Below are 25,785 nucleotides of genomic sequence, written 5' to 3'. Positions count from 1 at the left end.
ATGTTGCAGCTTGGGGAGTTAGAAAAGGTTCTAATAGTTTATTCGTTTGGTTGAAATATGGATGAAAAGACGGCCTACTACGAGAAAGCTGGAAATGCCTGATCTCCCTTGGGTTAATGTAGAGGAAGGGATCCAAAGGCTTAGGGAGACTGGGATGGTGGAGTGGATTAGACACTTTAGACCTACTCATCCCAGCCTTGGAGGGTCCAGAAGATATACCCTTGACCAATGCCTTGCAAAATAGATTTGTGAGGGCAGCACCTGCATCTTTGAAAAGCCCTGTAATTGCTCTTCTCTGTACCTCAGATCTAACAGTGGGAACCGCAGTCACTCAAATACAAAATTTAAATACAATGGAAATAATTGGATCCCAAGGTGGCAGGGGCCAAGTAGTGGCACTCAACGGTCAAAGGCAAGGTGGGTGTAGATACTATAATGGACAGCAGAGACAAAACAGCAATCAGAAAATTCTTACTCGTGTAGAGCTCTGGCATTGGCTAATTAATCATGGTGTTCCTAGAAGTGAAATTGATAGGAAGTCAATTGTATTCCTACTTAATTTTTCTAAGGAGAAAACTTCTAGGTCAAATGGACAAAAGAGTAATTCAAATTATAAAAACAGAGAATCACAGCCCCTCAATTAATTTCCAGACTTCAGCCAGTTTACAGACCCAGAACTCCTCGAACGAAGGGGAGGAAGGGTTCCCTTGAAGAAGGACCCCACTATATTACCGACAGTTTATGTAGTGAATCTTCCTCTCATCCTTCCCCAAGGAGACCTCTGGCCTTTTACCAAGGTAACTGTATCGGGGAAAGGAAATGATCAGACATTTTGGGTACTACTGGATGCTGGCTCTGAGCTGACACTGATCCCAGGGGACCCAAAAATCAATATGGTTCTCCAGTTAAAGTAGGGGCTTATGGAGGTCAGGTAATTAATGGAGTTTCAGCTCAGGTCTAACTTACAGTGGGTCTGGTGGGTCACCAGACTCATCCTGTGGTCATTTCCCCAGTGTCAGAATGCAGAATTGGCATAGATGTACTCAGCAGCTGGCAGAACCCCCACACTGGCTCCTTGACTGGGCAGTGAGGGCCATTATGCTGAGAAAGGCCAAATGGAAGCCATTAGAGCTGCCTCTACCTAGAAAAATAGTAAATTGAGAATAATATCACATCCCTGGAGGGATTGCAGAGATTAGTGCCGCCATCAAGGACCTGAAAGATGCAGGGGTGGTGATTCCTACCACATCCCCATTCAACTCTACCATTTGGCCTGTGCAGAAGTCAGATGGACCTTGGAGAATGACAGTGGATTATTTTAAGCTTAACCAAGTGGTGACTCCAATTGCAGCTACTGTACCAGATATGGTTTCACTGCTTGAGCAAATTAACGCGTCTCCTGGTACCTGGTATGCAACCATTGACTAAGCAAATGCCTTTTCCTCCATACCTGTCCATAAGGCCCACCAGGAGCAATTTGACTCCAGCTGGCAAAGCCAGCTATACACCTTTACTGTCTTACCTCAGGAGTATATCACCTCTCCAGCTTTGTGTCATAATCTCATTTGGAGAGACCCTGATCACTTCTTGCTTCTGCAAGCTATCACACTGCTCTACTACACTGATGACATTATGCTCATTAGATCCAGTGAGCAAGAAGTAGCAAACTCACTAGACTTAATGGTGAGACATTTGCATGCCAGAGGATGGGAAATAAATCCGACTAAAATTCAGGGACCTTCATTTAAATATAATGGAAATAATTGGATCCCGAGGTGGCAGGGGCCAAGTAGTGGCACTCAACGGTCAAAGGCAAGGTGGGTGTAGATACTATAATGGACAGCAGAGACAAAACAGCAATCAGAAAATTCTTACTCGTGTAGAGCTCTGGCACTGGCTAATTAATCATGGTGTTCCTAGAAGTGAAATTGATAGGAAGTCAATTGTATTCCTACTTAATTTTTCTAAGGAGAAAACTTCTAGGTCAAATGGACAAAAGAGTAATTTAAATTATAAAAACAGAGAATCACAGCCCCTCAATTAATTTCCAGACTTCAGCCAGTTTACAGACCCAGAACTCCTCGAATGAAGTGGAGGAAGGGCTCCTCAGTAAAATTTTTAGGGGTCCAGTAGTGGGGGGCCTATCAAGATATTCCTTCTAAGGTGAAGAGTAAGTTGCTGCATTTGGCCCCTCCTACAACCAAGAAGGACGCACAATGCCTGGTGGGCCTATTTGGATTTTGGAGGCAACACATTTCTCATTTGGGTGTGTTACTACAGCCCATTTATTGAGTAACCCGAAAGGCTGCCAGTTCTGAGTGGGGTCCAGAACAGGAAAAGGCTCTGCAACAGGTCCAGACTCATATGCAAGCTGCTCTGTCACTTGGACTATATAACCCAGCAGATCCAATGGTGCTTGAGGTGTCAGTGGCAGACAGGGATGCTGTTTGGAGCCTTTGGCGGGTCCCCATAGGTGAATCACAGCAGAGGCCTCTAGGATTTTGGAGCAAGGCCCTGCCAACTCCACCAGATAACTACTCTCCTTTTGAGAGACAGCTATTGGCCTGGTACTGGGCTTTGGTGGAAACTGAGTGTTTTGACTACGGGTCATCAAGTCATCATGCGACCTGAAATGCCTGTCATGAACTGGGTGCTTTCTGACCCATCTAGCCATAAAGTGGGACATGCACAGAGGCACTCTATTATCAAATGGAAGTGGTATATACATGACCAGACTCCAACAGGTCCTGAAGGCATAAATAAGTTACATGAGGAAGTGGTTCAAATGCCCATGGTCTCCACTCCTGCCACCTGCCTTCCCTTCCCCAGTCTGCACTGATGGCCTCATGAGGAGTTCCCTATGATCAGTCGACAGAAGAAGAGAAGGCTAGGGCCTGTTTCACAGATGGTTCTGGACGATATGCAGGCACCACCCAAAAGTGGACAGCTGAAGCACTATAGCCCTTTTCTAGGTCATCCCTGAAGGACAGCAGTGAAGGGTAATCTTCCCAGCGGGTAAAACTTCGAGCAGTGTACCTGGTTGTGCACTTTGAATGGAAGGAGAAATGGCCAGATGTGCAATTATATACGGATTCATGGACTGTAACCAATGGTTTGGCTAGATGGTCAGGGACTTGGAAGAAGCATGATTGGAAAATTGGTGACAAAGAAATTTGGGGAAGAGATATGTGGATGGATCTCTTTGAGTGGTCAAAAACTGTGAAGATATTTGTATGCCATGTGAGTGCTCACCAGTGGGTGACCTCAGCAGAGGAGGAGTTTAGTAATCAAGTGGCTAGGATGAACTGTTCTGTGGACACCACTCAGCTTCTTTCCCCAGCCACCCGTCATCACCCAATGGGCCCATGAACAAAGTGGCCATGGTAGCAGGGATGGAGGTTACCCATGGGCCCAGCAACATTGGACTGAGTGTCCAATTTGCCAGCAGCAGAGACCAACACTGAGCCCTCAATATGGCACCATTTCTCAGGGTGATCAGCTAGCTACCTGGTGGCAGGTTGATTATATTCGGCCTCTTCCATCATGGAAAGGGCAGAGGTTTGTCCTCAATGGAATAAATAGTTACTCTGGATATAGGTTTGCCTATCCTGCATGCAATGCTGCTGCCAAGACTACTGTCCATGGATTCCTGGAATGCCTTATCCACCATCATGGTATTCCACACAGCATTGCCTCTGACCAAGGCACTCACTATATGGCTAAACAAGTGCAGCAGTGGGCTGATGTTCATGGAATTCACTGGTCTTTCCATGTTCCCCACCATCCTTAAGCAGCTGGATTGACAGAACAGTGGAATGGCCTTTTGAAGTCACAATTACAACACCAACTAGGTGACAATACTTTGCAGGGCTGGGGCAAATTTCTCCAGAAGGCTGTGTATGCTCTGAATAAGCATCCAATATGTGGTACTTTTTCTCCCATATTCAGGATTAACGGATCCAGGAATCAAGGGGTGGAAGTGGAAGTGGCACCACTCACCATCACCCCACTAGATCCATTAGCAAAATCTCTGGCTTCCTGTTCCTACAACATTACATTCTGCTGTCCTAGAGGTCTTACTTCCAGAGGAAGAAACACTACCACCAGGACTCACAACAACGATTCCATTAAACTGGAAGACTGCCACATGGACACTGTGGGCTCCTCCTACCTTTAAGTCAACACGCTAAGAATGGAGTTACAGTGTTGGCTGGGGTGACTGACCCAGACTATCAAGATGAAATCAGTCTACTACTCCATAACGAAGGTAAGGAAGAGTATGCATGGAATACAGGAGATCCGTTAGGGTATCTCTTAGTATTACCATGCCTTATGATTAAAGTCAATGGGAAACTACAATAGCCCAATCCAGGCAGGACTACACATGGTCCAGACCCTTCAGGAATGAAGGTTTGGGTCACTCCACCAGGAAAAAAACCACGACCTGCTGAGGTGCATGCTGAAGACCAAGGAAATACAGAATGAGTAGTAGAAGAAGGCAGTCATCAATACCAGCTATGGGCTGGGCACGGTGGCTCACGCCTGTAATCCCAGCACTTTGGGAGGCCGAGGCGGGCGGATCACAAGGTCAGGAGATCGAGACCACGGTGAAACCCCGTCTCTACTAAAAATACAAAAAATTAGCCGGGTGCGGTGGCAGGCGCCTGTAGTCCCAGCTACTCAGGAGGCTGAGGCAGGAGAATGGCCTGAACCCAGGAGGCGGAGCTTGCAGTGAGCCGAGATCGCGCCACTGCACTCCAGCCTGGGCGACAGAGCGAGACTCCATCTCAAAAAAAAAAAAAAAAAAAAAAAATACCAGCTATGACCACATGGCCAGCAGCAGAAATGAGGACTGTAACTGTCATGAGTATTTCCTCCTTCTTTTGTTAAAAACATGTTGTGCATGTACACACTTGTACTAATATCTTAATTTATTTCCTTTTCTTTTATCATGTTACATAGGATTTACTGACTTCATATCAGCATTTAAGTATTGTTCACTTTATGGAACAGTATTTGGGTTGGGGATTGGTGCATCTCCTATTGTACAAAAGATAGCTGTATTATGTTAGGTGTAATTATGACCTTATTATTGTCTTTATTTGAAGATTGTGTATGATCTCAGGAGCTGTGTATGGGTTCAAGTTGACAAGGGGTGGATTTGTGATGGTTTATACTGAGTGTCAACTTGATTGGATTGGAGGATGTGAAGTATTAATCCTGGGTGTGTCTGTGAGGGTGCTGCCAAACGAGATTAACATTTGAGTCAGTGGGCTGGGGAAGGCAGACCCACCCTTAATCTGGTGGACACCATCTAATCAGCTTCCAGCAAATATAATGCAGGCAGAAAAACGTGAAAAGGTGAGACTGGCCTAGCCTCCCAGCCTAAATCTTTCTCCCATGCCGGATGCTTCCTGCCCTGGAATATAGGACTCCAAGTTCTTCAGTTTTGGGACTTGGACTGGCTCTTCTTTCTTCTCAGCTTGCCTACAGTGGGACCTTGTGATTGTGTAAGTTAATACTTTAAGTAAACTCCCCTTTATATATACATATATGTGTATATATGTGTGTGTGTGTGCATGCTGTGTGTGTATACACACACACACCCTATTAGTCCTGTCCCTCTAGAGACCCCTGCAACAACCACCAAGAAAATGGGAGACAATAGTCACAAACTATGCATCCAAAAAAGGTCTAATAACCAGAATCTATAACGAACTTAAACAAATCAACAAGCACAAAACAGCCACATTACAAAGTGGGCGAGTGACATGAACAGAAAAACTACATATTGAGTACTACGCTAACTTCCTATTGAGTACTATGCTTACTACCTGGGTAATGGGATCAAGTGACAAACTTCAGCATCACGCAATATACCCATGTAAAAATCCAGCACATGTACCCCCTGAATCTAAAATAAAAGTTAAAATTTAAAAACAAGTTTCCAGCAAAACTTTATTCTTTGATGCTCCACAAACATAGATATAAAAAGTTTTTGCTTCAATTTCAAAAAGTTGAGTCACTACATTAAGATATGTGTAAGTCATCGGTTGATACTGACATGATAAACCATCAAACAAGTGTACTGATGTTTTGGAGAGGCATCAATCAACCAAGGAGACTGAAACTTCACTCCATTAATATGTTCAAACCGAACAATACTGTGAAATTTCATTCAAAATATATATTATCAAATCTCCTTCAAACCTTTCAATAACTTGACATTGCTTGCAGCATGAAATCCTAAATATACATGTCCCAAAAGGTCCTCGATCACTTCTCCATCCTCCTCCTCTACATGCGAGCCTTTCCATCACTTCCTTCCTCTCCCTTCTATTTAGCCAACTCTAGTCATTCTTTGTGCCTCAGCTTAAATTCCAGTGTCTCAGGGAACTCTTCCCAAACCCCTAGAGGAGATCACATACTCTAACTACATGCATTCATTGTACATTGCCCTTTCCTTTTAGCACTTGTATAACTGATTTCAATAATTATGGTCTAATTAGCTCTTACTATTTTTGCCCCATTTAGATTCAAAGTTCCATTAGAGCTGAATCTGTGTCTAATGCTTAGCAAGCATTAAGCACATACTAGATATTTGGTAAAATCGAGGAAAATAAATTAATGTGTAAACTCAATGAGACCAAAACTGAGCTGTGTCCTTTTCTATATTCCAGTTCAGCCATCAGCTTCCCATGTGACAATCTAAATGACTAATGATAATTTATTATTGAGGGGAAAAAAGGAAATCACCAATAATAGAGCATTCATAAATGTAGACTAAATAAACATTCATTATCCTTTGAACAGAAACAGAAGTTGGGGCAAAATTTCAACAAAAATAATTACCGGGTGCCTTTAAAATATTTTTTCTATTTCTTTCCTATTAAAAAACAGTATTTACAAGAACAACATAAATGTACCTACAAATCCCACATCCAAAACAACCACAATCACATATTTTATTAGCATTTATGTGTTGATTATTATCTCACAGGAAAGAATTATATATAGTTCTGCAACTCACCATCCTTTAAGCTATCAATTAAATAACTGTTTTGAATATTTATGCTGTTTCTACTTTTCCTATTACAATCAATGTAGAACACCAACAGGCTCATACATGAAATGGGAATTAAAAGACAAAAACTTTAAACTATCTTCTTGCATTCTTAAAATAAGAAAAATAATTTCAAGACTTATAATCTGTAGCAAAACTACCTCATAGCATAGCACATCAAAATTACTGGTACGAAAATAAACAACAATTTAAAAACCCAAAAACTTTTTTAAGAAAAGGAATAATGAGCATATTCATTGTATCCAAACTGTTGTTTGAGTTGAACTGTCATGCTAGCCAACTGGCTTTAAACTAACCTGTTTTGGTGAAACCGGCTTCTAATCGTAACTGTTTGTGCCAACTCCTCCCATCTCGGGGCTCTGGTAGAAGTCAGTCACAGGAGCTCTGCTCTCCTGCCTTTGCTCATGTTGCTCCCCAGCCACGACAGCACTAGCTTTATTCTCTCATGTGCCCCCAGTGTCTGCAGCAGTAGTTCCCAAACTAGCCAGCATCAGAATTACCCGGGGAGCTAATCCAAACACAGATTTCCAGGCTCCTCCACCAGAGTTTCTGATTTAGCAAGTCTGGGGTGAGACCCGACCCATGACATTTCTAACTAGTTCGCAGGTGATGTTCATGTTACTGGTCTGGGGATCACACTTTCAGAATCAGTAGCCCTAGTTCAACAACTCCAAGAAAATACTTCCCAGTTTTCATGCCTCTTCATGACCTCAAGTCTCACAGTCTTGTCTTCATAAATCTACACCATTCCATTTAACACTTGATTACACACCTGAGTCACTGCTCTCTAAAGGTTTCATATATTCTTTCACCACAAAATGAGAAGTTTCTCAAGGTCAGTAGCACAAGAAATATTACTCTGGTGACACAAATTACTCAGGACACAGCAGACAGAGAGCGGGGACTCAGTATCTCAGCCCAGTCAGAATGGCTAAAAATAAACAACGTGGATTCTTCAATCTCAAGCAAATTTAATTTATTTTAAAGTTCGTACTTGCTAAACATTAGACTGGATTTTTTCAAATATATAGTCACAAAATATTAAAATAACCTTATTCTTTGATGATGTGTTATCTGACTTCCCCTATATGAAAGTGATCTTCTTGAGAGAAGCAAGTTTATACAGTAATATGTCACTTAATGGTGAGATACAGTCTGAGAAATGCATTGCTGTGATTTCACTGTTACAAGAACATCATAGAGTGACCTGCACAAACCTAGATGGTAGAGCCTACTTCACCTAGGCTATAAGGTGGTATAGCCTATCTCTTCCAGGCTCCAAACCTGTATAGCATGTGACTGTACTGAATACTGTAGGTAGCTACAATACAATGGTAAGTATCTGTGTGTCTAAACATATCTAAACATAGAAAAGGCACAGGAAAGAGATGGCATTACAGTCTTATGGGACCACCATCATAGAGGTGGACTATAGTAAATTCCTCGTTCTCCAATTACACACTTATAGTGGGTACTCAGTAATACTTGTTCATTGGCATACTAAATGACTAGCCAGAAAATGAATAGTACTGGCATTTACTTGAGAGGTGCAACCCTCTCAAGTGGATGTTTCTAGAAATAATTATTCAACCTTAGGTCAAATAATTTAGATGATTGTTAAATCTTCAGGAAGCTTTTAAGAAGCAGATTCTTTTTAATTTGGAAATGGTGTTGCCATTTATATTTCACAGGTTTTTAATTTATTTTGAAAAATCACTTCAGAAATCAATCTAGTCTGCAACAAAGCTATTATATTTATTTGAATTCATTTCATATTCTCTAATATTATTTGTGATAATATGACAATCTATAAAATTATCAAAATCTAAATAAATGTGGTTGAACTGCTATGAATCCTTGGTCAAAAGGCACAAGTGATTTCCCTAACCTGGCCAAATACTCTCAGAAAGAATACATCAGATGAGAATGGGCAATTTTATGGTGATATGCTCATAGACTAACCAAGAAAAACGAAAGAAGACTCAAACAAAACCAGATACGACAAAGGAGACATTTTAACAGATACCACAGAAATTTAAAGGATCATTAGAAACTGCTATGAGCAAAGATATGCTAATAAGTTGGAAAGCCAAAGAGAAACAGATAAATTCCTAGACACACATAACCCAACACGATTGTACCAGGAAGAAATAGAAAACCTGAAGAGACCAATAACAAGTAACAAGATTGATGTAATAATAAAAAGTCTTCCATCAAAAAAAAAAAAAAATCTAGAACCTGACAGTTTCGTTGATGAATTTCACAAAATACTTAAATAACCAACCCCAATTCTATTTGAAGTATTTCAAAAAATTGAGGAGGAGAAAATACTTTCAAACTCATTCTATGAGGCCAGCATTATCCTGATTCCAAAACCAGACAAAAACACAACAGAAAAAAGAAAATTACAGGCCAGTATCACTAATGAACATAGATACAAAAATCCTCAACAAAATACTACAAAACTAAATTCTATAATACATTAAAAATCCATTCATCATAATTAAGCAAGATGCATATTAAACATGTAAAGATGGTTTCAACGTATGCAAATCAATAAACATGATATATCACATGAATAGAACCAGACAGAAAACATGATCATTTGAATAGATGCTGAAAAAGCAGTCAATAAAATTCAACATTCCTTTATGATAAAACACGTAGCAAACTGGCTATAGAAGAAACATACCTCAAAACAATAAAGGCCATATTAGCTAGCATGACACTGAACAGGGAAAGACTGAACCTATAGCTAGCATGACACTGAACAGGGAAAAACTGAAGTCTTTCTTGGAAGATCTAACAAGACAAGGATGCCTGCTTTCGCAACTTATTCAATATAGTACTAAATATGTGATTTCCATTTCTGAGTTATTTTAAGATAATGGCTTCTAGTTCCAACTACATTGCTGCAAAAGACATGATTTCATTATTTTCTATGGCTGAGTAGTATTCTATGGGGTGTGTGCGTGTGTGTGTGTGTACACACACCACATTTTCTTTGTCCAATCTGTTGATAAGCACTTAGGTTGGTTCCATATTTTCGCTATTGTGAATAATGCTGCAATAAACATACAAGTACAGGTATCTTTTTTATATAATGATTTATTTTCCTAGGAATAAACTTAAGCAAAGAAGTTAAAGATACTACAATTAAAACTATAAAACACTGATGAAACAAACTGAAAACAAAAAACATGGAATTATGCTCATGGATTGGAAGAATCACATACTATTAAAATGTCCATACTACCCAAAGCAATCTACAGATTAAATGCAATCTCTCTCAAAATAACATTGTTCACAGAAATAGACAAAACAATCTTAAAATGCATATAGAAAGAACAAAAGACCCATAAAAGTCAAAGCAATTCTGAGCAAAAGGAACAAAGCTGGTGACATCATATTACCTGACCTCAAATTACACTATAAATCTATAGTAACCAAAACAGCATGGTACTGGCATATAAACAGACATATAGACCAAGAGAACAGAACACAGATTGCAGAAATAAATCCATATTTTTCAGTCAACTCATTTTTGACAATGGCACCAAGAACATTCAATGAGGAAAGGACAGCCTCTTCCTGTGCTGGGAAAACCGGATATCCATATGCAGAAGATGATAACTTACACCCCTGTCTCTCACCTTATACATAAATCAAAATGGATTACATACTTAAATGTAAGACCTAAAACTAATAAACTACTATAAAAAACATTGGGGAAATGCAACAGGGCATTGGTCTGGACAAAGAATTTTTGGGTAAGACCTCAAAAGCACAGGCAACCAAAGCAAAAATTGACATGTGATCACCTCAAGCTTAAAAACTTCTGCAAAGCAAACAAAGTGAAGAGACAACCTACAGAACAGGAGAAAATATCTGCTAACTATTCAACTGACAAAAAATTAATAACCTGAATATATAAGGAACTCAAACAGATCAATAGTAAAAAAAAAAAAAAAAAAAATCTGAGCAAAAAATTAGCAAAAGATCTGAATAGGTATTTCTCAAGAGAAGAAAGACATACAAATACCCAACAGGTATATGAAAAAATGCTCAATGTCACTACTCATCAGGAAAATGCAAATCAAAACCACAGTGAGATATCCTCTTACCTCAGTTACAATGACTATTGTCAAAAAGACAGGAAACAACAAATACTAGTGAAGAAAGGGGAATGCTCGTATACTATTGGTAGGAATGTAAATGACTACAGCCATTATGGAAAACAGTATGGAGGTTCCTCAAAAAACTAAAATCAGAACTACCATAAAATGCAGTGGCACTGCTGAGTATGCATCTCAAAGAAAGGAAATCAGCATATCAAAGATACATCTGTCCTCCCATGTTTATTGCAGCACTATTCATAGTAGCCAAATATGTAATCAACCTAAGCACCCATTAATGGGTGAATGGATAAAGAAAATGTGAGATATATATATATATATATATATATATATATACACACATATATATAATGAATATTATTCAGCCATGAAAAATACAATCCTATCATTTGCAGCAACACGGATGGAACTAGAGTTCGTTAAGTGAAATAAGCCAAGTGCAGAAAGACAAAAATTGCACGTTCTTACTCATATGTGAGAGGCTAGAAAAGGGATCTCATGAAAGAAGAGAATAAGCTGGTAGTTACCAGAGGCTGGGAACACCAGTGAGAAGAAATTGTTCAGAGTGGTTGGTTAACAGGTACAAAATTATAGTTATATAGAAGGAATAAGATCTAGTATTTGGTAGCACAATCGGGGGACCAATTATTAAACCTGAGTAGTAGGTTTGGGATATTCTCAACACAAAGAAATGATAAATGTTTGCAGTAGTGGATATCTCAATTACACAGATTTGATTATTACATTGTATGCTTGTATCAAATATCACCTGTACCTCATAAATATGTATAATTACTATGTATTCATAATAATATATTCATAATTTTAAAACTTAAAATACGTAAATACCAAAGATCCATCTTTACGATAACGTGAACACACAATTAACAAAAATAATGGAATATGCCAAATAACTCTTTATAGATGAATTCGTATCAACTTTATCTTCTTTCTAGTTACCAGATGGTGGACTCATTTTTATTTATAATTCAGATCAAGGCATTCAACACATTTTCTGGTTTCCATTACCAAAAAATACAAATAAAATATATGAAAATTCCATGTAAGAATGTAATTTCAACATCTGAGACAAAAAAATTGAAGGAAAAAGAGAAAAGTGTCCAAAATTAGGTTCTATGCAAACCATTTCAAAAATGTGGTTTTTTTTCTTATCATGAAAATATACTAAGAGTTAATATATTATTTATTAGTATCCCACTTACTAAACCTTCCAACACTGCACGTTTTGGCAAAGTAATTTATGCCCCATTAATTTAATATCCTTCTTCCTTATATATACTAGCACAGAAACCATCTGTTACATATTAAACCACACAAATGCAATTTAATCTGAATTTTAGACTATCAAATTGTAGGTTTAGGGGGCATAATTTAAATCCTACTTATTCTAAGAATAAAATATCTAACTGCTTTATTCGTATGAAAATTAAATCCCAATTCTAGAATCATTGAAAGGAAAACATATATAATAACTACATTATTTGAGAAAGGAAGAAAACTTCATTTGTTGAAAAAAACTTAAGGTATCAGGCAGCACAAATATTTTCATTACTAATTATCTGAATTCATAGGTACAATGATAGTGATATGGTCTGTTGTTGAATATTTCAGACACAATCATAGTAATAAAAATTACTGACCACAAAAGGTGGCATTCTACTTACAATTCTTAAATGATTGTGGGTTCATTAATCACCCTCTGGAACACTAAGTAACTTACCTTTAAGAAATTAATGTTATAATTACAGTTGAGGTTTTTAAGAAATTAATCCACTTATTTTAAATATTATTCTAGTACAAAAAGATGCCAAATATAGTCATACTACCATCCACTTCTTCATGCACCCTTTCTAATACCACCAACACTGTCAACTCATAATTTTTTACATTAGGGGCCAAAAGGAGACACTGCTGATTGTCAAGGTAACTCATGATTCTTCCTACATATAACTGAAATCCTGGAATGGCATTAGTGGCGGGAAATTGTTTTCCATTTTAGAATATTCTTATAAGAAACGCAAAACAATGTACCTTCATTGTATCTTAATGTTTATTTAATAATATATTTATACTTTGTATAAATATAGATGTGTAAATGTTAAATCATTTAGTAATCTGAGTCTTGAAGGGTACCAGCTGGACAAAATTTACTGTCAAATTTACTTTGCCTAAAAATACAACATTTAGTGGGCAATATATGCCTAGATAATTTTCTTTTTTTTTCCCAAGTTTTTTCAAAATGAATGTATAGCTGTTTGATGAAACCTGTTTAAAACTCTGCTTCGAAGCTATATTTTATTCTGAGGATGTATCGGTCTTAATGCTTTCTAAGGAAGTTTTTATATATTCCCTCAATGAGTACAACAGGTTATAAAATAAATAAATGCAGTCTCTAATTTCCATATATCACTGAAAAAAATGGTGGTTTGGAATTTAGGTTCAGAGATCCACTTTTAAAAGGCAATTTTCCTCTCAACTGTAGATAGAATTTTATGTATCTGAAATGAAAATGCTATGAAAGCAATATAATTAAACTGAAGAGTTAGGAAAAAAAGACTCTGAAATTTAAATCTTTGAGGACTTGTCATGTTACACATTTCCCAAAACCTCCTTCTCCCTATCTGTTGAAACAAAATAGACAGTAACTCGCTGTAATCTCCCCTTTCTCTGTAAGACTCTTCCCTGACAAAGAAACTACAAGTTTGGACTTTGCTTAAACCCACTGCCAGACTAACTAGAAGAAAGCAGTAAATTACAACTCCTTCCTTCTATTTGTAGACTGAGAACGCTTTAACAATTTAATAATCCCAGCACCTAAACAAAACTTGACACACAGTTTGCTGAATGAATGAAAACACAAGGGACCTGTGGGAATTAAAATACATATGGGCCAGGAGCAGTGCAGTGTGGCCGGTAATCTCAGCACTCTGGGAGGCTAAGGTGGGGGGATCACTTAAGGTCAGGAGTTGGAGACCAACCTGGCCAACATGTTGAAACCCTGTCTCTAACAAAAAAATACAGGCCGGGGGCGGTGGCTCACGCCTGTAATCCCAGCACTCTGGGAGGCCGAGGCGGGCGAATCGCGAGGTCAGGAGATCGAGACCATCCTGGCTAACACGGTGAAACCCCATCTCTACTAAAAATACAAAAAAATTAGCCAGGCGTGGTGGCGGGTGCCTGTAGTCCCAGCTACTCGGGAGGCTGAGGCAGGAGAATGGCGTGAACCCGGGAGGCGGAGCTTGCAGTGAGCCGAGATCGCCCCACTGCACTCCAGCCTGGGTGACAGAGCAAGACTCCCTTCTCAAAAAAAAAAAACAAAATACAAATAGTAGCCGGGTGTGGTGGTGTGCACCTGTAATCCCAGCTACTCCAGAGGCTGAGGCAGGGGAATCACTTGAACCTTGAGGCGGAGGCTGCAGTGAGCTGAGAGCGCACCACTGCACTCCAGCCTGGACGACAGAGCAACACTTTGCTGAAAAATCAATCAATCAATCAATTTTATAATATCTTCCCTCAAGAGGCTATTAGATGAATATGAGGGAGAGAAGCATAAAAATAGCTCTGTGTCCCTGTAGTTATGAGAATCAAATGTCGCGACCCCCAGGCTGTTTCGCTTGGAGGTTTAGTATTTAACCCTCCCTAATTCATTCATTCATTCAAAAATGTGAGGAATACAAAAATTACTATGATACACGCAGTTCACGCCTTCAAATTGATCTCATAGTAAGTGTCTCATGATTCTATTGAGATTCAGATGCTGGACCCTTGGTGATCCTTCTGCTTCCCTTTGCAAGTTTAGTCAAATATAAATCCATTTGAAACAAAATAAAAATTCTGCTACGATACTCAAATCAAACATGGTCAGTGTTCACACTGCTTACAGTTGTTTTTTCCTTTTATTATTATTTTTGACTTATAATAATTGTACATATTTATGGGGTACAGTGTGTTACATGGTTTTACTTCACTGTCTTTTTTCTAAATGACAAAAAATGAAATAATTTAGATAGGCTTGTCTCATTTTCAACAAGCTAGCCTCCAATACCTTCCATCTGTCACAGTTTCTGTTTCTGGTTCCACTCATGGAAATAAAAACACTTCCTGAAAATCCTTTCCACAAAAATTTTCTTCCTCAAAAAGTTTTCAGTGAAGCAACATGGAAGGAGAATAAGGCATACTTGAGAACGGGACTTTCTTTTTGTTTTGGTTTGGTTTTTTGTTTGTTTGTTTGAGACAGAGTCTCGCTCTGCTGCCCAGGCTGGAGTGCAGTGGTGTGATCTCTGCTCACTGCAACCTCCAGCTACCAGGTTCAAGTGATTATTGTGCCTTAGTCTCCCAAGTAGCTGGGATTACAGGCATGCGCCACCACGCCTAGCTAATTTTTGTATTTTTTAGTACAGACAGCATTTTACCATGTTGGCCAGGCTGGTCTCAAACTCCTGACCTCAAGGGATTTGCCCACCTCGGCCTCCCAAAGTGCTGGGATTATAGTCATAAGCCACAGCGCCCAGAGAACAGGACATTTTTTAAAGAAACAGGAAGAAACGAAAGAAGGGAGGAAAGGATGAAGGGAGGAAGCCCGGCTTTTATATAGGCCTCAAGGGCCATCCTACAGAATTTCACTGAACATGAAGTGGTATATGATGAGATACATTATTTTGATGAACACCCTCAGAAGACAGGCTGACAGGGATTTTACTAGGCTGCACAGTAGAATGTAAAGTTTCTTTGTATATACTTCCACTGTTTGTATCCCTGTTTACTGCTGATGCACTCTGCTAGGTGGTTCTCTGCCTATTCCCACAACTAGATGGTAAACTCCAAGTTACATCTCACTCAGCCTCTTTCCACCATCCTTAGCCCTCTGCAAGGTCAAATAAAAAACATCTCCTTATAAGAAAAAAAAAGTTAAGTGACGAGGACAATAACTGAGTAGGGTTTCAGTTACACACTGCTGGTCTTAATAATTATTTAGCTCTTCTGCACATGTGTTCAATAAAGTATTATTTGATAAATATAGGAAACAAAGATTTGGGAGGTAGGAAATGACACATTGACATGTTTATAAAAATTCAGGAGTTCGTTTTCATGGCAGCACTACTATAGGCAGAATTTTTCATTTTCTAAGACCTGTATTCAATTTCATATCCCACAAAGACCATATATTCTTACACTATACTATTATCCTTCATTATATAGCAAGTTGAAATTTGCATCTTTATTTATCAACTGCTTAAGCAAAGCTGAGCCACACTTTTCAAAGTGTCAAACATTTCAACTGTTTTCAAATGTTTGAGGTTTATAAAAGCTAAATTATGTTTTGTCAAGCTTTTTTTAAGGTTATTAAATGTCAAGATTGAGAAGACAATGCCTGTTTCTGACTTATTATTTCTCTTCTCCCCTCCCTCTCAGTCCACACTTACAGGCATACACATACAAACACATTTGCATTCACATACTTTCAAACTACTTCATATTTCAGCACAAAAGCCCTCATCAAAAAAAATCACCACTATAAAAAATGAATAACGAAATTTCAGAAACTTTAAGAACTAGTGAGGAAAATTACCTTTACTTGTAACACCATAACATTTTAATAACAATGATACATTTTTATTCATTGTTATTAGACATTTTAGAACTATAAGATAACACCTTTTTACATTAATACAATTTCCCCCAAATAGTATTTTTGTGTTTTTAATATAAAAGTTATACAACAAACCTGCACATTCTGTACATGTATCCCAGAACTTAAATTTTAAAAAAAGTTATACAGTCAAAAACACATATAAAATTGTCACAATAAAAACAATATTCACAGAAATAAGTTTAGCCAGATATAAATCCATTTGAAACAAAATAAAAATTATACCACAACATTCAAATCAAACAATCCAATATATTAATATACATTCAATTTGAGGAAAAATGTATTTTGCTTCACATCCCCTTTGAGTCTCTAGTTGTTTATTCGTGAATATAACTGCTTCTTAAGCAGTCTCTGCCCTAAAAATACATGTGTTTCAGAGACTAAGAGAACAACATGCAAAGAGACTCCTACTGTAGAAAGCTACTTTGCAGAAAATTTAAACCACGATGTGCTTAAAATGCCAGGATCTCAAAAGTTAAAACAGTGGTCTTCCACTCCTTTTCTCATTTCATGAGAGTTTAGATCAAAAAGATATCCCTGTTCTTTTACTGAAAGTTTACTGATGGCAAATCTAGAGTCTGAGTATGAACGAAATGCCAAGTCTACAGTGCTTTCCTAATATAAAAATTGGTTTTATATTGGCTTCTTTCTGTAAACGATTTCTTTTTGTAAAACACTTCTCTTTATAAAATATAATAAGTATATCTTTGAAATATATACTATGAATAATGTTTATCTCATCACTAAAAGTCATCTTTAAATAAAATCAAGTATAATATTGACTTCTGCGTTTTTCAATATGGTTGTATCTTAATCAACTGAATTCTCAACATTTGCCAAGTTTTTATTTTTAATTAGTCAAGGATCTTTCTTTTGCATTTATTTGTTCTCTAACTTATTTTATCTTTTTAAATGGAGTAACTCTGATAGAATTAAAATGGTAATTTTTGCCTATGTTATATTTCGCTCTCTAGAATATATTAAATGCTCGGTCTTTTGCGGTAACATAGAAAAAGTTGGTTTAAAATGAGATCTTACCTTCTGATTTGTTGTTCTTCCTCTTCAGCCATTTCTCTACTGTCTCTGCACTAACACTTTCAGACACAAATTCATCTAATACCTGGGGGTGAAGAGAAAGATATGCCTTCACTTTTTCATCTGTCAAACCTGTAAAAGAATTGAAAAGAATAAAATTCACCTATACAACTTCTCCATATAAATGAAATACGGTATAGTATCACAACACATTATGCTAAGACCCAGCAACCTCTCTTCTAATGGAGAGAGGGCTGGAAAGAGCAGGAAGGGGAAGTTATTGCTTAATGGGCACAGAGCTTCTACTGGGAGTGACGGCAAACTTTTGGAACTAGACAGGTGAATACTGCCCAACATGGGGAATATACGTAATGCCACTAAATTATATGCTTAAAACAGCATTTAAAATGGTTAAAACACCATTTTTCATATATGTGTGTGTGTATGTGTGTGTATGACCACAATAAAAAAGAATGTAGTTAGTCTAGCAATTTTAAACTACAGATATTACATCATGTTACACAGTTGTTTCTAACAATAAATTTCAGAGTTATATATGAACCAATGCCAAGAGCCAATGCTGTACATTAAGGCTTACAGAGTACTTATTTTTTCGGTATATAGTTACCATAGATTTAGTGGTCAAAGCAAGTGAAACTCTAGCAAGAGTAGTAAACAGGAAAATCTAGCACTGAAACATTATAGGTGCTAAAAAATGATTTAATACATAAATGAATAAATTTTTATCTTTTATTGCCTTACAACACAAATCCTTTCTTTTTCTCAAAGGCATTAAACCCAGTGGTATAACTAATGTTCAGTTCAGAATAATCTTGACATTTATTCATTAATATTCTGTGTATGTAGTCAGTTTCACTGAAATAGTTTTCATAGTCTAATGATAAACATAAGATTTACATATACATATGTAATGTATATGTAAATATTATATAATGTATATTACATATACATTATATATAAGATTTTCAAATAAAGTATTTCCACATGCTTTCACATCTCACATATAAAGTATATGTTTTCAATCTGGTGCTTTGGGTTGGTATGCCATTTCATTAAACAACCCCAAACACAAACAGGCTTTGAATAATTATCCTTCCGTGAGGGGAATTATTTTTACTACTGTATCTTTTCTGTGAATTATTTGAATAAACTACCCTTTTTAGGGATGGTTAGGTTTAAAAAAAAGGCAATGAAAAACTGCACTCTGAGAAAGAAAAGAAGGAAAGGAAGCATATCTTTATGACTCCAGGGAGTAGGCTGTATGTTTTCCCAAACAGACAAAACAGAGAATTCATATGTGTTAATTAATTCTGCTGGGAACTAAAGTCACAACTGTTGGGATTCTGCAACAGAATGGTATAACTGAAAAGGAAAATGACTTATTTCAATGAAATTGGTAGTTAAATAGTCAATTTAAACACTCACACACACACACACACATACACACACACACAGAGCTGTATAAGACAAATGAAAATAAGACCCCTGGCTATATTCACCCGCAAAAGGGCCCCAGTGGTGTAAAATTCAGTGTGAGAAATTCTATAAAATGCTAAATATAATTGACTCAATAAAGTAAGTACTCTCCTGACACAGCAAATTATAGTCCCTAGAAATAAAAGGTGCAGGTTACTACAGTAAGCTGATAGCATACTTGACCTTTGAGAGGACAGATAATGCAAATTTCATGCTCTCCTCTTAGGTCCTCCATATTCAGTATTGACTCCTTCTTAAAATTTCTTTCTGCCACTCCCATGACACAAGGCTATAGAATTTTTATCCTAACTTTCTAATTGCTCTTCAATTCTGCTTTCTCTTCAACAATCCATAATGATGACACCAAAATCTAAATCAGGAATCTTAACATATTTTTAATCTCCAGTCTAGCTCTTTTCCCATCACCTCAAGCTCCATCTTAAGTCAAAACTACATGAGTTATCTCCTTCTGACTTCTTCCCAAAGAGATTTTAACTCTTGGTTTTCCTTTTTGTGTTACTATTACTCTACATTTTCCCAGAAACTGAGGCTGAAAAACATAGTAATAACTAATTCCTCCTTGTCATCTCAGTTCATCTTAGTGCATTACCATATGAGTCACATTTGCCAAATTACATGTCAGATAAAAGATGTGCATCCAAAATAAACAACAAAAGAAAAACACTCTTAAAACTCAACAATAAGAAAACAATCAACTCAACTGAAAAACGGGCCAAAGGCCACTTCAGTAAAGAAGACATAGATATGGCAATAAACATTTTAAAAGATGCTCATTTGTTAATCGTGAATTGAAGTTAAAACAAAAATGAGATTATATTACACATCTATTGGAATGGCTAAAATTAAAAAAAAAAAACTGACAGTACCAATTGTTGGCATGGATGCAAAGCAACAAAAATTATCATTTAATCTTGATAAGGTTGCAAAATGCTACAGTGACTTTGAAAGACTGTTTTGCAGTTTCTTACAAAGCTAAATACAGTCTTTCTGTGTGACCCAAAAATCACACTAGTAAGCATTTACCCAATCGATATGAAGACTGATGTCCACACAAAAACCTGCATGTGAGTGTTTTTGGCAGCTTTACTCATAATCACCCAAATCTGGAAGCAATCAAGACATTCTTCAATACGCAAATGGATAAACAAACTGTGATACATCCATACGACTAGATATTTCCCACTAAAAAGAAACGGGCTAACAAGCCATGAAGTAACATGGATGAGTCTTAAACACATATTGCTATGAGAAGAAAAGTCAGTCTAAAAAGGATACACATTATACAATTCCAACTATACAACACTGGAGAAAAGGCATAAGCTGTAGAGGTAGTAAAAAGATCAGTGACTACCAGGAGTTCAAGGGGAAAGGGCAAATTACGAATGGTAAAGTACAAGGGATCTTTTAGGATGACAAAACTATTCTGTAAGACACTATAATGATGAATACATGACACTATGCATTTGCCAAAAATCTGTAGAACTTTATAGCACAAAGAATAAACAACCATGTATGCAAATTTTTAAAAACTCACTTACAAGGTCAGGGGGTCTCAGGATGGAAAGCATAATGCAACAAAAGAATCTAAATGTATTACACACATATAAAACAACCTCCCTGAAGCCGGTGGCAGAGGATAAGGTGCTAACCTATATAACTTTGAAAATAAGTGGAGTCTGTGAGAATAAAATGCAAAATAAACTGTACATATGCACCACACTCTAGTTGGTAAAGTTGTTGTACCAACAGGATACAGTTTAACACTGGTCAGTTAAACAAATGAGTGGCAGATGGTGGGAACAAGATTTCTCAATGGTAGCATGGGATGTTACAGATAAACAAAAGGAAGAGTTCAGAAGGATCCATGTGGTAATGAATTAGAGTTGGAGGTATCAGTGAACTCATGTATGACAATACAAATAAGAACGGTTACATATAGGTATACTAGTAGATACGTATATCTCGTAAATACACACAAGTCTCACTTTGCTATGTTAGCGGAGAGGACCTAGAAGCAACAATATCCTGGTATAATTGCATATATATAGCATCTAGAGCTTGGTTGCTAGTACCAGTCTACAACAAAAGGAACCAAGACTCCATGAAGAAACAGCTAAATTTAGGGTAAGAACAGAAAATACATAAGCTTGGAGTAGCCAATGATTTAAAATTTGCTGCCAGTAAATCGCACAGACAGACTAATACAGATAACTATTCCGAAGTAATTGTGTATATTTGAGCGAGTATATTTTAAAATATATCATTCATACTAATAAACTACCTCCTTTCATCTACGTAACATTTTGCCAGAGTGCAAACAGATAAAACTAATTAAACTGACTTTCATCTTCATTTCATTTTTCAACAGCTGGCAGGAGTACTAATGAGGATGGGCTGGTTAAAAGTAATAAATGATAGAAGAGAAGCACATGGTGATTGATAGACTGAATGATCAGGGTAAGTTAGGAAGAGCTGATGAACTTCATTAATTTTCACAATGCAGTTTGCAAGTGCCCATGGAAAATGTCATGAAGAATTACAATCTAAACAAAACCACACTGAAAAGCAGAGTGGTACATGTAGCAGTTAGATTTAACACTGACCTGAAGATACGTAACAAAAGGCATAATAAAGACTGATGAATATTTTAGTACAGATAATTGCTTCTGTGGCTAACAGCCAGCAATCTGAGGGGTAGATAATAATTAACTTTATTTTCTTGCTGAGTAATTCTTTTAAAGAAATAGATACACATCACATCAATATCTCTACTTCAACGTTTTGACATTGAGACACAGAGCAGTGATGAAAAGGATTGGCAACTTTGAGTTTCCATGCATAGTAATGCAAAATATCAGTAAAAAAATAATGTCAACAATGATACATTTTTGTATCTTTGTTGTTAAATATAGTAGCATTGAGGCTACTTTTCTCCTGTCTTCACAGAAATCTTACAAGCTTCTAATAATGTAACACATTATTATGCTACCCTTTTGGTTTTTGCTTTCTACAAGCCACAAATTCAATTCTTTTTCAGATGAAGATTTTGCATATGTACACATATGTATAAATATACATTTAAAACTTTTATCAAACCACACAAAAAATGTAATGGCCCTATGTACTCAACAGCCAGCTTCAACAATTACCAATTCATAGCCAATATTTTCCATCTCTACCACCTACTCTCCTCTCATATAATTTCAAAGCAAATCCAAGAAATTATTTTAATATATTAATACATTTCAATATGTATCTCCAAAAGATAAAACTATTCTAACCATAAATGCTACTATCACACCTAAAGAGACATTATTATTTTTAATTCCATCAGAAATATCCAGGCTTTAAATCTCTTTTTTTTTTTTTTTAACAGCTTGTTGGTCTGAACTAGGACACAAGTAAATCAAGTAATTCAACATGTTGCAGTAGTTTGGTATTTCATTTTTAAAATTATATTTAGGTCTCTTTGGTCCAATAATATTCCCCTCCATCTCTTACTTTCCCCCATTATAACTTATTTCTGAATAAAATAGGTTTTTAGTCCTATGGTTTACTTCAATCTGGATTTTTCTGACTTTATCACTGTGGGGCTTAGCATGTTCCTCCGCTCTCTGCATTTCTTGAAAATTGACATTAGACCTCAAGGCCTGAAGAGATGTGGGTTCCATTTGGGGGTACAGGCAATTTGGCCAGTGTTACTGCACACTTCTGTCAGAAGATTTTTGTGATATCAGCAGCATTAGAGGCTCCTGAGTGATAAATTCAGTAGGGCTTGACAATGGTGATGTTCCTCATTCTATCATGCCTTCTTCATTTGTTAGCTGAAATAATATGAAGAAAAACTTAGCTTCATCTACTATGTGGTTGTCCAGTGGGACAGTTCATCGAGATCAAACAAGACAAATGCTTAATTTGTTCCCCTCTGTTCACCAGTTTTGAAAATAATGAGTGGATACAGCCCCATGGGTAAACAACTAAAAAATAATAGTATTACTATGAAACCACATATTTGAATAAATTTGATCTGTTCCTTACATTGTAACTAGTATCCTTAACTGGTGATGAAATTGTCCCATCTTGCAGCTAGGTGGAGGAGCCTCTTCAAGCAGGTTCAGTCACTCTGACAAGAACCTAGTAGATCTCAACAGCTTCCATCCTCTGCTAGTATGAGCTATCTTAGGTTCCTCTTGTTCATTTTCTGCCCCAGCTATAGATTCATACAATTTTTTCTCAGGATCCCTAGTTCCTTTCAGTGAATAGAAGTATTCCAATTTCAGGAAAATGGAACTAGATTACATAATCATTCATTGTTCTATCACACAACAAACATATAAGGTGGGTTTCTTTATCCTTTGAGATACATACCAGTACAAATATACATGTTATTATGGTTTTTTCTGTTTTTGTTTGAGACAGAATCTCGCTGTGTCACCCAGGCTGGAGTGCAGTGGCACGATCTCAGCTCACTGCAAGCTCTGCCTCTCAGGTTCATGCCATTCTCTTGCCTCAGCCTCCCGAGTAGCTGGGACTACAGGCGCCTGTCACCAAGCCCGGCTAATTTTTTGTATTTTTAGTAGAGATGGGGTTTCACCGTCTTAACCAGGATGGTCTCGATCTCCTGACCTCATGATCCGCCTGCCTCAGCCTCCCAATGTGCTGGGATTACAGACGTGAGCCACCGTACCTGCCCACAATATTACGTTTTAAAGTCACTTGAAATATTCATCTCTCTGTGGCTATGTCACCAACTGAATGCAAATTAGGTTCATTTCTGATATATCTTTAAATGTGTCTTTATAACAATATATTATACTAATAATAGGCTAAAGTCTTTATTATTTCTGAAGTCTTGTCACCTTAATATCCATAAAAATTATTTAGTTTAAAAGTCACTTTCAAATCAGAGGTTAAAGAATTATTGCTTTACTCATTCTAAGAAATAATGCTAAATTAGTAATCATAGGTACTAAAGGATCTCTTGTAAGAATTAGGCAAAAGCATTTTTCAGTATTAATTCTACCATTTTAATTGTGGAGAAAGATCCCAATTTTGTGTCCGTATTAATTTTAAAAACCAGTCAAAAGCATATGGCAAGTATCCAGTATGTCATTCCTCCTCTCCCACTATGTCTCTCCCCCATGACACCTGAGTTCTAGTTCCTGCAATTCCATATCACAGTGCTTTTACATGCCCTAAAACAGGTCTTCTTGACCTTAAAAGAATTATTTCCTGTCACATTAAGTATCTTATATCAAGCCCTCTGTCCTTCCTCAATCACAGAAGGGAAAATATATTAAATTTCCATTATCTCACAGTAACTAAACTCAGCTAGGTTAGGGAAAACCTTAAAAAAAAATCTAAGGTATACGTAACCAATAATCTTTTATTTATTGTAATAATTCTCTCAATTTTGTAATTTCTTCTGTGTTTAGTCCAGATACAAACAATAAGTAAAATCATTTTCAGCTTCTTACAGTGTCAGTCCAACTGTAAGATAAATTTGGGGGAAAACATCACCATCTCATGCTGTTAATTACTGAACTATAACAGTCCAGTTATCAAAGAACAGCTTGAACTGTGAGGGGACTGAAATGCATGTCATATGAGGAGTGGGTGAATGAGTACAAATGTTTAGTTTGAAGAACACAAGATTCTTGATGGGCATTGCTGTTTAATCTGAATGTTATTTAAGTAAAACAGGTTAAGATATTTTTTGGTTTATTCATTTCTTGTTTTGTTTTTTTCCATCCATAAACCCAGGGGTCAAAACTAGGATTAATAATTGAGGAAGTCAGATAACAATTTGACTTCAGGCAGAATGTTTAGGAAACAAGGCTTCTGTAACTGGAATGGGCTACATGAGCAGACGGTGCATCCTCCCACAACTGAAATGTTCAATGAAAGGAAAATCCAGTAACTCTCAGCGTGAGATGGTTTTGTATTTTCCAAGCACCAAGAGATAAGTGTACATACACATTTACGTTAAAAAATCTTATTAGTTTCAAAAGACAATTCCAAAACATATACCAGAAGTAGTAAATTTTCTTTATATTCCTGTATAAATAATTTTAGCAACTTAATAACAAAATCTGCCAAGTTAAAACAAAACGTATCTTGTGTCATACTAAGCAGTGTTGTACCACCACGCTGCTCAACAGCAATGCTCTCGTTAACTTGTGTGCGTGTTCTCCCAAACTGCATACAATTGTTCTAGGTTGAATGCATACGCATCTACGTAAAACCTTCCTTTATTTGTCCAAAAGCAAATGAAGGTCAGCAGATGTATAACTTTAAAATCAGCTAAGTTTGCTTTCAGAATCCCAAAATTCAACTTT

The 25,785-nt window shown here is 37.0% G+C and overlaps 1 protein-coding gene across 2 annotated transcripts in view; it reads right to left on the bottom strand.

The window, feature by feature from the left end:
- The window catches only part of PDE10A (phosphodiesterase 10A), a 347,007-nt gene that overhangs the window by 202,682 nt on the left and 118,540 nt on the right, over positions 1 to 25,785 (bottom strand). For both annotated transcript variants that reach the window (XM_033234261.1, XM_033234262.1), the window contains exon 2: positions 17,933 to 18,061. In XM_033234261.1, the coding sequence (XP_033090152.1) occupies positions 17,933 to 18,061 (129 nt within the window). The remainder of the gene's footprint in view (positions 1 to 17,932; positions 18,062 to 25,785) is intronic.

This window comes from Trachypithecus francoisi, unplaced genomic scaffold (genome assembly GCF_009764315.1).
Source record: "Trachypithecus francoisi isolate TF-2019V2 unplaced genomic scaffold, Tfra_2.0 Lachesis_group15, whole genome shotgun sequence".
NCBI classification, from domain to species: Eukaryota; Metazoa; Chordata; class Mammalia; order Primates; family Cercopithecidae; genus Trachypithecus; species Trachypithecus francoisi.
Note: the sequence above shows the minus strand (reverse complement) of the source record. Positions and strands in the feature narration are given on the sequence as shown.